Source organism: Eptatretus burgeri, chromosome 6 (assembly GCF_056783735.1).
Source record: "Eptatretus burgeri isolate ZD-2024b chromosome 6, Ebu_testis_v1, whole genome shotgun sequence".
NCBI lineage: Eukaryota > Metazoa > Chordata > Myxini > Myxiniformes > Myxinidae > Eptatretus > Eptatretus burgeri.
The window spans coordinates 105,457,103-105,471,809 of NC_140966.1; the positions used below are offsets into that span (position 1 = coordinate 105,457,103).

Consider the following 14,707-nt stretch of genomic DNA (forward strand, 5'->3'; position numbering starts at 1 on the left):
CTGACAGCACTCTCAGTCCCAGTCTATAGTTCAGACATCAGATTGATCAGATTTGGTGGCACCCCACGAAGAACAAGAATCCTCTCGAGGGAATCCCGATTCACTGAATCGAACGCTTTACAGAGATCAACATAGGCTGCAAGCAGCCCCTGCCGAAACTCTCATCTGCGTTTGTTGAGGACCTGAAGAGCAAGGATAAGGTCAATCATTGACGTCTTTGGTGTAAAGCCTGACTGCTCTGGACGCTGGTGTTCAAGCAGATGGTGGCGAACCCTATCAATAATTATCCGAGCAAAGACCTTGCCCGGTACTGAGAGCAGCGTCACCCCTCGGTAGTTGCTGCAGTCCTGGTGATCACCCTTCCTTTTCCAGAGAGGGACAACAAGGCCCCTCTTCCAGTCAGCTGGGATGAGCACAGAACCTGTGTTCCAGTCAGATGAGCCTGTGTTCGAGGCAGAGCACAGAACTGCATGCAACGACATGAGTGCAGCAGTTCCACCAGCCTTGAGAGGTTCAGCATGGATGCCACAAATCCCAGGAGCTTTACTCAATTTCAATTGGTTCACCACAGCCTGTGTATCCACAAACGAAGATTGATCACAGTTGATTCCATCGATCCATTCCATCAGGACCATACTTTGTGCAGAGTGTTTGTGCTGTCTAAGCAGTCTCCTTGGCTATTGGGCACAATCCTGGATGGGTCGCCACTCTGACACAGAATACCAGCAAGCTGGCACCCATTTTGCCGGCCTCGGAAGGATGACGGGCAGAGTCAACCCCACCTGGTACTAATTCAACAGTTGAAGAAGATTTGAACTCATGATCCCAGGAACCCAAGCTCACCACCCGAACCATTAAGCCAACACCAAGCATACGGTTGATTGGAGGGTCAGCAATAGGGATAATAACAACCCACGACATGCTACTCGACAGCTGGTGGATCAGCCTGGTACAGCCGCTCAAAGTAACCGGCCCAGTGGGTCTTCACTTCGGACTTCGAGAGCCCACCACCCTCTGCTTTAATTGCAGTGCACCAAGGGACAGGCTTGGAGGAACGCAATGCGCGAATTCCCCTGCAAGCAGGATGAGAATCACTTGACCACAGGTGATGCTCTACCCCCTCACAGATTCCTCGCACATAGGCCTCTTTGTCCACCCTTACACACGTACAGTTTTATGCCTCAGCTCTCTGAACAGCTCAGCTCTGCCATTCAGTCTGGCCCTGCGACTCTGGTCAATGGTATCCAGTGCCCCTCGAAAGACAAAATTATTTTCGCCCGACGGTGAGTTCCAAAACATCCACCAGTAACATCAAGGACAGTGGTGTTGAAGGAACTTCACAACTCCACAGGATTCCACAAAGCACCCAGGCCCCCCCAAATCTCCACTCAGCCTGTTCGCAAGCTCCTCAGCCACCTTCTCAGCCTTGAGATTGCCAACTTCCAGCGGAGGATTTGATGGAACCATTCTCTCGGATTGAAGCTGAAACTTCAGAGTTGCTACAACAAGCCTGTGGTCGGTATTGAGGAACTGAACATTCCGGTAGACCCTGCAGTTCTGGACCATCCTCCAGCGATTATCAATAAGCACATGGTCAATCTCTTTTGCCACACCTTCAGCATAGGAATACCAAGTCCAGCGATGAGCCTGTGGGTGCTGGAACCACGAACCAGCCACTCTGCGTCCATGACCTCTTGGAAAGTCAAGGAGCTAAGTGCGATTCGGGTTCATAGTTCCAGACCCATGGGGACCAAAGTTTGTCTCATAACCATCCCTATTAGTTCCAGGCGATGCATTGAAATCCCCCAAGACCAAAAGAGTATCTCACCTGGGGCACTGATCAACCACAGACTCGAGCGTGGCATAGAATGCGTCCTTCACGGTGAGATCACTCGCCTTGGTTGGACCATATACAGAGACCAGAGAAATGGCACCCAAGTAGTGATGAATCCTTCGTCTCATAATATGTTCGTTGACTGGTGTTACCTCAATTACCATTGGAATCAGCTTATTGGACAAAGCTGCAGCAACCATCAAAGCGACCAGACCAATAGTAAGTGTAACCATCAACCATGGTCTTCCCGCAATCCGGTCTCCGAACGTCAGAGGGTGCTGCAATACTGACGTTCAAACGCTTGAGCTCAGATGATAATAGAGACAGGTGATCATCCTCTCTTAGGGTTAGATCCAGGCACCCACCCAATGGGACCGCCTCAGGATAACCCAAGGAAACCGCCGTCTGATGGACGATACCACAGCATCACCCAGACACACACGACCACAATCTGACCCGGGAAGGTTACCCCATGGTTTTCCTCCTATCATCAAAGAGTGGGGGTCCGGAAGGTTTTGCCCCAAACCCATCTTTCGGTGAGCTGCCCTGCAGAGGGCAGCTGCACAGGAGGTGCTCCCACGGAGTAGGTTTTCAGATTTCTCTGTGGTACGTTTTGTGGATTGAAGGGTTTTACAGTGGCCGGAGTACAAATCCTGCTACCAACCTCCTAAAAAAAAAACTAACCCAACTGCAGGAGGACATCTGCAGTCACAGTTGGGCACTAGATATGGATGGCTGTTTGTTCACAAGGACCTCCTCCGCCCTTTGACAGGTTTTGTTTTTAATCCTGCTGGGTGTCCATATCCAAACACCCTCCTTACCAGGAAACTTGGTGTAAGAGACGGTTTAGCCGCCGACAACCTGACCATGAAACAGGTTAGTACAGGTTTACATGGTACCTGCAGCAGGTCACAGATCTAATCTGGCCTGACTTGACCTGGCAATATTCTGGCCTGACCTAATCTGTTGAAAGGGTGGAGGCAGCGTGTGGGGAGGGGAGCAGTGTGTGGGGAGTGGGGGCAGCGTGAGGGGAGGGGAGGCAGCGTGATGGGAGGGGGGCAGCGTGATGGGAGGGGGCAGCGTGATGGGAGGGGGGCAGCGTGATGGGAGGGTGAGGCAGCGTGAGGGAAGGGGGAGGCAGCGAGAGGGGAGAAGGACAGCATGAAGGGGAGGAAGCAGCATGAGGGGAGAGGAGGTAGCATGATGGGGGAGGAGGCAGTGTGAGATTCCGAGTTATGATGAACAGGCATTTGATAATATGAATGAGGAAGTGGGAAAAAGGCTTTATCATCAAGAAATTGTTTTGGCCTGTTCCAAAAAGTGTGTTCCAATTTGCTCTCTTCTCAGAAACTACATGCACAATTTTGATGAATTTGACCACAACCTTCATCAACTGCGATCGTGATGTACCATTGTTTGTTCACGGCATAAAAATAAAAAAAAAAACATCAGGGACTAAGGGGGTCTTGCGGGAGGTTTGAGCGACTGTTGCTCCTGATCCTGGTGAGCTTCAGGATGCACAGTCCTATTTTTCTTTTTGCTGTTTCTCAAAATTGTTTCCCCTTTCCTTTAAAAAACTTTTCAGAAGGGTACTTGGAATCTTGGCATTGAAGCAATATAAAATGTTGGTCTCCAATTGATGTACTTGAGAGGCAAATGATGACAACATGCTGCTCCAATTCCAGCACCAACTAAAGTAGGCTGATCCGCCAGGTTTATCCGAGAGTCCATTTTTGGTGGTTCCAATAATTAGATTCCTTCTCGAGCCTGCCGAGCGGAGATTGTCGTGAAAATAATGCAGGAGCAACAAACTTTTAATGGAGGCCAATATTATACACTCGCAAGTACCCGCAGAACATGCACACAATGTAAAATGTGACATCAAGTCCTCAACTCTCCACCCCTCCCAAACCCCAAGTCCACAACATCCCCCCTCCCAACCGAAAGCCTTCAAACCCCTCCCCTCCCCACCACAACTCAACGCTCCCCTCTCGAAAGTCCTCAAACCCCCCCCCCCAAAATACCCAACCCCCCTCCCAACACTGTCCCAAATTTTATTTCCCCTCTCCGAACCCAAACTCTGTCCTCCCCTGCTGCTCATAAAAGTGAAATGGCATTCTCACATCGATCATTACATATTTAATATTGTGTCACCACATTCACCAAAGGCCTGGAGTTGGCATAATGTTTAAGGTGCTTGGCTTAAGATCCTTGGGTCTTGAGTTCAAGCCTGTTTGACTGTTGAATTAACACCAGGTAGGGTCGACTCAGCCTGTCATCCTTCTGAGGTAGGCAAAATGAGTACCAGCTTACTGGCAACAGGGGCATTGCATCAGTAGCACAGTTGTACCCCCATAAAAACGATGCTACCCACAGCCACAAGCTGCATACAAATTAGAAAAATCAATCACTGACATTGAAGTTGTCTTGACATGGAACTTTCTTATCATTTCTCGTCAATAAACGACCATCTCGGTATTGTGTTGTATTTTGCGTCACTGACAATCTCTCTAATTATCACATTTTTACCATGTTTCTGTTTGCTAAAAGAAAATTGATCAAAGTAAACCTGCTAATTTTGCTTCATGACAAGATTTTTGAACCAACCCTGAAACTGGTTTACAAAAGCACCCTCTCTACCTCTTTGGATGAACCTCTGTACCACTTCCCTGATTATGAAACCATGTGTTTAGAGCAGTCCCTCAGCTCACTGACAGACAGTGCTGCAGCCATTGCAACTGATCTGGCGAATGCTGGAAGTCACTCCAATGCTTGGTACATTCTATCTGAGTTCGGACACCTGAACTGAATGGTTTTACCGTCTGATACGGGCTATCCTGGGCAAATTACAATTCAAACTTGGACTCCAAAAGCCTCGTTCAGATTTGGCCATCTCCACCGTGGCAAGTCCTTACCTGACGCCACTTAAAGTCTCAGAGAAGTCAGCTTACTACTGATGTATACAGTTTGTCATGTTTTGAAGGAAGTTTAAAGGGGAAACAAAAGAACGAAGAGAAGAAATAATGCTGTAGGAAGGAAAAGATGGTGGGTAAGAATTAATTTTCTGAGATGTTTTGCTTTTTAAATATATATCTGAGATGAAATACCAGGGTTTAAAATGGTATTGTCATGCCTTTAAGTAGAAATATGTTGCTCATTCTATCTTAAAATACCTTAGGTGCATATTAATTCATGAAGTTATTTCCTGGTGTTGTCATGCAGCAAGTTTTGTGCATGTGAAATTGGTCTTACTTGAACTGGTGTGCTCCGTCAACGTGCGCGTGCTTGCGTTGTCGAGGCAAACTGGGCAAGAGAAGGACATGAGGTCAGAACTTTGCAGTCATGATAAATCAGCTTGACAAGGGGGTCAACAGGGGAAGATGGAGGAGGGGATGTTAGAGGGTACTCGGTATTTATGTAACAATGATCACAAGGGCTATTAAGAAAGATTAAAACACCTGGAGACATTCAGGTCCCAAATAAGCCACTCGGCACCGGCAGCTGCACCCACGTAGTGGTTGGCCACACCACTCCAATCTGCAGATGCCAATGTAGCTCCTTCGCTCTCCAGTGACAAGAGAGGCTGCCCGTCCACCAAGGAGTACAATCGCACCACGCCAGCCTTTTCCGCCACGAGGATCTGTCGAGCAAGTGTGATCACGTGATACTCCTCCTTTCCCTTCATTTGCTCCATTGTTGTCAATTGCCAACCGTAACCCTACCACCCCCCCCTCTCCTCCCGCTTAAAGACCACAATTTTTCTACTTATAAATACGTCCCAGATTATAGAATCTCATTCATAATCCTGTATTGCTGATGTGATCACGAATACAGCAAATCCATGACTGGATCATTAAAACAGTCGATCCAGGTTAACTTGTACGGTTTCCTGTTCATATGTTTCCTTGGAAACGAACTGCCTTTGTGCCATTGTTAAACAAAAGTTGAATGAGTGTATAATAAAAGCCTTATAATCCACTCAATGATTGGGTCTCTCATTGCCATGACAATGCATTCAGGAAGTGACATATTTAAACTTTAATGTCCTCCTGAAATGTTTTCAGATGTTATGGCAATCCTGATTTCAAAATAACCGCTTTATCCAGTGGTACTCCATGAACTCTGTGCAAATTTTGTATGCAAACATAGAAGGGGGCTCGAGGGGCAAGCGAACGGGGTTTTGACTGACGAAGCGAGTGGGCCCACCTTGTCCGGATCGTTGGACAACCAGCAAACGCTTATTCCGGAGAACTTCAAGGGAAAACAGGCTTTTGATACACCGTCCAGAGTCCAGATTCTGGGGGTGAAATGGGTTGAAGAGTGAAAACCAAACTGAACATCAAAAGCTCTCGAAGAACCTTTCCTTGGCCCCAAATCATCGAGAGTAGAAAATTAATGATAAACTTTAAGAATGCAGTTCTTCCACGATCCAAACGATGTATTCGTGGTTTATTAGCACACCGCAATGCCTTCGAAACAACCGTTACTTTTTTTCGTGCAAAGCGTGTGCAGAAGCAAGTTTAATGTGCAAACAATAACCAATTACAGAGAGGGAAACGAAACGGTGCAAAAAGCAAAAAAGGACAAAAGGAAGGAAATGGATGACGAAAGGAAAGTAAAAAATAAAAACAAAAAAGGTATTAAGAAGCCCAGGCAATGACGATCCAATGTAAGCTGTAAGTGCAGTTGTATTTTTGCTGTCAAAGCACAATATACATGTTATGCCTGGCGAGCGGCACAGCCTCCGTTCGCGTCCCGACTACAATCATCCATTCTTCCTCGGGCAATGCATGCCCTAACTGTGTCAGCCTTTATAAAACAGTGCCCCGAGGCACGGCCGGCCCGCCCAAAGACGCACGGACTGTGTTGGCACAGCCGCCATGTGCGCACTTGGCGTGGCAAAAGTGCTGATTCGTGCGAAGGGTGCGTGGTGGGCGGGGCGTGGGCGTGGCTCGGATCTCATTTCTCGAGACCGTGAACTTGCTGGGGAGGAATAGTGCATGACGTCATTGCAAACCTCAACAGCCTGGTGTTGGCGCAGTGGTTAGGGCAGCGGCTTGGGATCCAAAAGGTCCTGAGTTCAAGCCCCGTTGGGCCACTGAATTAATAAACCAGGGGGTTGACTCAGCCTGTCATCCTTCCGAGGTCGGCGAAGTGAGTACCAGTGTACTGGGCCGGTGTATACACCGGTTGAAATAGGTGTACCATATCCCTGTGTCGTAAGAGGCGACCAGGGTTGCGTCAGGAAGGGCATCCGGCGTAAAACATTTGCCAAATCACTATGCGGATCATACGGATGATCCGCTGTGGCGACCCCTAACGGGAGCAGCCGAAAGAAGAAGAAGAGTCATTGCAAACCTCAAGCATCAAAGGTGCCCTGTTCGCTCCACGTCGAGCCAGACAAAGGATGCTCGAGTCTCCATCAAACCGGGCAACGAAACAAAACGCTCACTCTGAAACCATAAAAACTGCTTCGATTCTGCCTCAAGGCTGTGGAGAAAAGATTTCAGATTGAGATTCCCACCAAGAACAAAAGGATGTCCGTAGCTTCTGCGGTGACCGACCGTGGCAACACCATGACACCTCGGGAAGAAATCGGGATCTCCCGCCAAAACCATAATGGCACGTGCCTCGGCAAAGCAACACCGTGAGCCCCCCATGAAACGAGCAGGTCAACCAGAAGATGGCAGGCGAGCACCAAAAATGTGAAAAAGCCAAAGCCGACGCAATTACCAAACCCAACCTCTGGACGCCCCCTTCACTTCATAAACGGATGCGGTGAATGTTAAAATCAATTATATAAGTGCACAAGAAATGGCTAAAGATAGTTTCTTCAAAGTAATTGGTTCTTCAAGCAGATAAAATTCAGCGTGCGACACATGTCCAAACAAAAATCATCATTTGAATGGAGATGAAACGTTGTGGTTTTCTTGTTTTTCATGCGAGGTCAATCGGCTGCAATATTAAACACAGAGTGCTGCCTTGTCCATGCACATGTGAACAGGGTCCGAAAGGACGGTGCAGAGGTAGCTCACCTACCGTTCAGCTATGTCGTTGTGGGCTTCATTTCCTACCTGGTCATAAGACTGTCGGATTGGTGCTTCGCAGGGAGGGCATTGCATCACAAGGAGCATCATCCCTCGGTTGGACGCTAAGCTTGGTGTCCCGTCTGGTCGGATTATCCTGTTGAACGTTGAAGATCCCATTGTGCCTTTCCCAAAGACTCGGCGAGTTATTGCCGGCACCCTGAGCAAAAGAAAACTTCTTGTCCAAATCGGCTCCAGTCGGACTTCAGGCCTGTTCAGGGGACTAATAATTGGACCAAATACTATCCCTGGCCAACCCCACGAAAAGGTGTGAATAATCTGGGCCGTTAAAATAGTACTAGTAGAAATGTCAACAACAAAAGTTCCAACAAAAAGGGTTGAGTTTGTTCGCCTCTTTTTCGGTTCCATAAGGCAGGAGTGATTAGTATTTGAACCAATCAAGAGCTATCAATGGGCATGTGAACAGTGCAGCCAAACTTTCAACCCTGGAGTGAGCAATCCAAAGCCATCTGTCATGGGGCAAAGAGAAAACAGCACAGCGCAACGATGATAAGACCAGAGACACGGTGAAATGTTGCTGGGTCCTGATAAAATGTGATCAAATTGACGCGTGACATATAACCATAGCAGCTGTCAGGGGAGATAAGCCAATGACCAAATCCCTCCTGGAAATCACAGCAACTGCGGTTCAACCTGAGGGGGCAGGAGACGCACGCCTGCGGCGGCCACGGTAGTTCTTGAACCCACCGGCCATTTGTTTCATCGCGCGGTGCGCTGCGTTCGGTTTGAAGTCTCGGAGAGTGCAGACAAAAATCGCAGGAAACCATTATGGTCGCTGGCATTGGTCTACTGGCCCCACCACAAAAGGCATGAATAGTAAATAGAATCCAATTGAAAAGCCAACAAAATGAGGACTGTTTCCAACTTTCCATTTTGCAAGCTACTAATGTGCCCTTGCGTTTTTGCAAACTTCACCTTTTTTTTTGTAAGATATAATTAGTATTGTTACTTAATTGTTTAAAAATACAAGTGTTAAATAAACATCATGAAAGAGCGTGTACAGTGGCCTGCAAAAGTATTCACACCCTCACCCCCCCCCCACTCCAAAGTTTTCACATTTTGAAGCCAACTGAGCTTATTTCATGATGCTTTCAAATCAAACTTAATATATATATATATATATATATATATATAGAGTCTTCACAAACTACTCCAAAGTGATAAAGCTAAAAAAATGTAGACAAAATGTGAATAAGTTCGATTAACACAGAAAATCGGATGATTCTCAGTTGCATAACTATTCAAACCCAAAATCACTTCAGGAGCAAATTATTTGTTTGAAAAGTTGCAAAATAAGTGTAATAGGTTTCACCTGCATGTAATTAGTGGTTTCACTTAAAGATCAATCTCCCCCACTTATCTAAGGAGTTTTAAGGTGCAACTCACTTGGTCAACCAACAAGGCAAACATGAAGACCAAGAAGCTTTCCAAAGAAGTCAGACATAAAGTGGTGAAGAAGCACCGTTCAGGAGAGGGTTATCAGAAGATTTCAACGTCACTCATTATCCCTTTGAGTTCCGCGTAATCCATCATTAAGAAGTGGAAGACGTATCATACCACACAAACTCTACCCAGATCAGGTCGCACATCCATACTCAACAGCTGGGTAAGCAGGAAACTAGTTTGGAATGTCAGTGTGAATCCAACAATGACTTTGAAAGATCTGCAAGGCTCTATGACCAAGATGGGGGTCATCAACCAACAATATCCCATTCCCTTCACAAAGCTGGCCTCTCAGGACAGGTGGCAAGAAAGAAGCCATGATGAAAAAGATGCATCTAAAAGCTCATACCGAGTTTAAGAAAAAGCATTTTAAAGATAGTGCAGGTGCGTAGAGAAACGTTTTGTGGTCAGATGAGACAAAATTGAACTTTTTGGTCTAAATTCAAAGTGTTACGTCTGGCGCAAGCTGAACTGCACATCACTGAGTCAACATCATCCTGACCGTCAAGGATGTGGTGACAGCATCAAGTTATGGAGCTGCTTTTCAGGCTGAATGATTTTACAGCCATTCATAGACTTATGTACGAGTACATGTTTTTTGCAGGTAATTCCTGACATCTAACATCCAACTAGGACAGTGTTTAGTTTGATCTCTTCAGTTATGAATACAAGAAGTTAATTTATTAAAATTGTTTCTACATAATTCGAAATTCGTCTATTCGTAGGGGCTGAATACTTTTGAAGGCCACTGTATGCACACGTTCAATGAATGATGAAGGATGAAGCAATGAGACTTCAGTGAAAGACAAACACCTGAGGACACTTTTGATGCACGAAATACGAGGACTGGTCAAATTTGACGAATAGTTTTGAAGGTAGGCCCACTGCATGTGGATTCATAGGTCAGGTATGGGAGCATGTGCCAGAACAGCGCGTCGCTGCGTCCACTTTCCGCCGGTACTCCAGGGGCCTCCGTCTGGCCATCCCCCAGGCAGATGCCAGGCCCATCCCCATCTCCTTGAGATGATGGTCAACCTGCTGCAACCATGAGGCACGTGGTCGGCCCACTGGCCTCCTCCACTCATGAGACTCCCTCGCTGAGAGAATCTGGTGAGCAGGATCAGTGTCAGGAAAACGAGCCACATGTCCATACAGCCGCAACTGACGCTCACGGACTATGCAGGTAACAAATCTCATCCGAGTCTCTCTCAGAAACCGCTCGTTGGACACAAAATCCGACCAGCGATAGCCAAGGATTCTCCGAAGACACCTGGTATCAAAGGAATTAAGTCTCCATCTCAGATCCTTGGTCAGAGTCCAAGTCTCGCACCCATAGAGCAAGACTGGAAGTACCAAGGACCTGAAGACTCGGACTTTCGTCCTCCTGCACAGGTACCAGCAGCGCCACACCCCATGATCCAGTGAATCCATGACTCCCCAGGCCCAACCCAGACGTCTATTGACCTCTGACTCACAGCCAGCAGAGACATGAATATCACTGCCAAGGTAAGTGAATCTCTCCACGACCTCAACATCCTCACCACAAACAGACACAGACAGGACAGCAGCATCCAAGATGTCACCGAAAGCCTGGATCTTAGTTTTGACCCAAGAAAACCGTAATCCCAGCGGCTCCGACTCCTCATTCAGCACCTCGAGGGCCCCCAAAAGGATGTCTAAAGTCTCCGCAAAGATGACTGCATCATCTGCAAAATCAAGGTCCGAATTCATACTTTTGAAGGAATTAGTCTTCGTAGTGTCAGTAAAGGATAACAACATGAGCATGTGCTCTCCAATTTAATGCACGTGCTGAGAATCAAGATGGTGGCAAGTGAGATGACAATCAGTGTGGAACTGCGAATAATTATTAAGATGTCCGGTCATCGTTGTAATTTACAAATGATTGGCTGAGTTGTATAGCGATGGTTGCACGTTAAGGTTCAATACAAGCTTCGTTATCAACAAAACTCCGGGGTCAGGTTGGGATCACCTTCGTACAAGATTACGTCATACAACCACCCTGTTCAACAGAACATAAAATATCAACACCGATGTACAAGCTGTATAAATTGTTCTCCTTTATCAAGGATTTGGATAAATAGCATCTCAAGCTGGCGGTCTACCATCATCTCAGGTTATCCTCCTCTCCCAACCCCCCGCCCTCCCATCTCTACCCGTGATATTTTCTCACCCTGCATCGACTCTACAGGACCTAATCAACTTGCTCTTGGGTTTCCTCCCCTCTTCTCCTATTCTCTTGCTCATTGCATCTACCTGCTGGTCCACCATCAGTCGGCTGCCCTTTTCCCTTCTGTTGCCACCACAAAGATGTTGCTGCCCTCACCAGCAATTGCACAGGTAGTCTCTCTGAAACACCACCAAATGCAGATTTATCTACCCCCAAGGTTCAGTATAGTCATTTTGCACAACATTCTATTTCTGTATAGGGAGACATTTCTGTAACCACAGAACTGAGTCGTTACAAATATCACGTTAATGTGGAAGCCATAAGTCATGGCAGTTTACCTTCACTCCTTTTTAAATGATCACCTGATAAAACCCTCAGGTTGCATTGTTTGGTGAACACTAAAGTCCCACTCTCCAAATCTCCTCATGACCTGACCATGTGCCGATTACGCATTCTTCCTGTGCCACCTCCTTCCTTGACGTCAAGCAGATAACGGTGATGCGCAAGTCATTCCTCCATTGCAATAGGGAATCCCATTAAACATTGTGGCCACAATCTCCTGCATCTCACTCGTTTATCCTTGGTGTTACGCAGAACAAGGCCTTGGGTTATGAACCTAATCTGCCACCCGAAGGCCGAGTTGAGGGCTGGCTGCTTTCCCATCGGCGATGTGTTGATTTATGCGGCCTTGCTCAGGCCTCGTCTTTCATAACCTTCCTGATATCATTCAGAGACGCACCAGCAACTCTTGTTTTGTTTGCCAGTTCCAATATTTGTGGATACCTTCACTCATTTGTCCCATTCCTTCTCTCAGCTCCAAAACACTCTGCGTAATAGTGTCTGGCAATGATTTAATTAACATCAGTGACTCACCAGCATTTCATACCCAACTCGAACGGCATTTGGTGGAGCACATATCTCCACCAGGCTGAAAAACAGCTTGGATTCCATTGATAGGCCGGATCAACATCTGGATGTATATCACTTCACCAAAATATAATTGGCTTATTCTTGTCACCTACCCAACTCATCCAACATGTTTCTTCCAAATCCATCCACAAACTTTTGAAACAAGCCTGGTGCTGGCTTCGTGGTTATGGTGGCTGGCTTGGGATCTTCGGGTCCTGAGTTCAAATCCCACTCGGCTGTTGAATTAATACCAAGTGGGGTTGACTGTCTGTCATCCTTCTGAGGTCGGCAAAATGAGTACCAGTATACTGGTATAATGGTTGTATCGGCGCTGTTCCATGCCTGTGCACAACCACAGTGCGGTAATCTTAATCCTGATGAAGCAGCACTTGTATGGAAGCAAGCAAGGAAGGAAGGAAGGATCGTGTTATATGACATTTTTGGCCCCATCTCTAAATGGTGAAGAATGACTTTAAAAATTCTCGTACGATCGAATCACTTCGTCTTTGTCGCACACCCAACCTGTCCACCAAGTTTCGTCCGAATCCGTCCAAAACTTTTTGAGAAATACTGCTCACAGACAGAGACAGACAGACAAACGTGAAAATATAATCTCTGTCCATCTTCGATGGCGGAGGTAACTACAAAACCTTCTGCAGCCTTTTCTACTTTCGTGACAAAGGAGATCCATCAGGTGTTTACTGCTTTTACTTCCTTCACAGCACCAACCTCTTTTTGTTTCTTTCCAGCCTCAGAAGTAATCCAAAAAGGTACAGTTACCATTATCTGATGCCAACAGACCCTCCCATTAGAGACAACTCCCATCGAGAAAGGGTCATGCAACCCACCATGTGATCTTGTATGTAAATGTAGGCGGTAAAGGGAAGCAAATCAAAGGCAACCGAGGGATTTTGTGGCTAAACAGCAGTGGGTGTAAAACTGTCATCAACGATACTGAAACATACGAGGGCCAACAACAAAGATGTTTGGACAATTACTTGGTGTAAGAGAAATAAATCACTCGACGAGAAAATCATGTGGGAAAGGAGGGATGGGAGGAGGGGATGGCATTGGGAGGAGGGGAGGGCATTGTGACGAGGTGGGGGGGGGGGGTTGGGAGGAAGGGGTGCAAATCCAGTTAACCTTCATCGCTTTGAGCAACAAACCAACCAAGAAGCAAAAAACAAGGAGTTAGAGCAAACGTCCAACTTAACCCAATTTGAGAGTTAGGAGAACCGCTTCGAGTGCAACGAAAGTTCTGCCATTTTTATTGACTTTAACTTGAAAGTTTGAACTTCAAAAAGAGAAAGTTTGAAGTTCGGAATTAAATAAGCGAGTGTTACAAATCACATCAAGAGATACTGCTGTCACACTTGTGGAAAGGAGGAATAAATTCTTAGAAATTTTGGAGGACTGCAGTTTGGGAGGAAAACTTGCATGACAGAACAAAGATAAAAACAAAATTTACGGCTTGCACAAAGGAAAACTTCTTGAGAGATTTAAGAAAGAGCAGAAGATGAGAAAAGGCAAGCTGTCAGACACGTACACACGTACGGAGATAACAAGTCCTTCGGCGGAAGAGATGAAACAGCGAAGGCGATTGGAAACTTATGAACACACGTATAGACAGACAGACAAGGAGAAGGGACAAACCACGGAGGGCAGAGGGTGCAAGTCTAGAAATGAGGCAAAACACCACCGACCTGTTGACAATTGCGAAGTGATAGGCTCATAGACTCAGCTTCATCACGGGAGATTCCAATGATCTTGAAAGCATTGGCTTCCACAGCAAAGCTGAGCAAGATGTGAGACAGGGGAGCCAGCTGAGATGGGAGAGGAGTACTCCATCGAGCTGCGGATGAAAGCCTTGGAGATAGATCTGAGCTCAGGTGCGTCAAGGAAGGACTTTGCACGAGGGAGGATGCCCAGTCTGCATCTGGCTTTGGTGGCCAATTTTTTCATGTGGCTTGACCAAGAGAGATCATGGCTGGGAGTGAATCACAAGAGTTTGAGTGATTGAACCTCCTCGAGATGGTTGTTGAGAATGTAGATGGGAGGATTTGTGGAACGGTCGATTACAGAGAGAGAGGAGAGAGAGGAGAGAGAGGAGAGAGAGGAGAGAGAGGAGAGAGAGGAGAGAGAGGAGAGAGAGAGGAGAGAGAGGAGAGAGAGGAGAGAGAGGAGAGAGAGGAGAGAGAGGAGGAGATTGCTTAGGATTGAAAGACA

At 46.7% G+C, this 14,707-nt stretch overlaps 1 protein-coding gene across 1 annotated transcript in view; it reads right to left on the reverse strand.

Annotated features, from left to right (window-relative positions):
* The window catches only part of NUP37 (nucleoporin 37), a 394,802-nt gene that overhangs the window by 25,729 nt on the left and 354,366 nt on the right, over positions 1–14,707 (reverse strand). The window contains exons 5-7 of the mRNA XM_085886554.1: positions 6,041–6,131; positions 5,293–5,474; positions 5,087–5,137 (exon numbers count right to left, since the gene is read on the reverse strand). Of these exons, the coding sequence (XP_085742680.1) occupies positions 5,087–5,137; positions 5,293–5,474; positions 6,041–6,131 (324 nt within the window). The remainder of the gene's footprint in view (positions 1–5,086; positions 5,138–5,292; positions 5,475–6,040; positions 6,132–14,707) is intronic.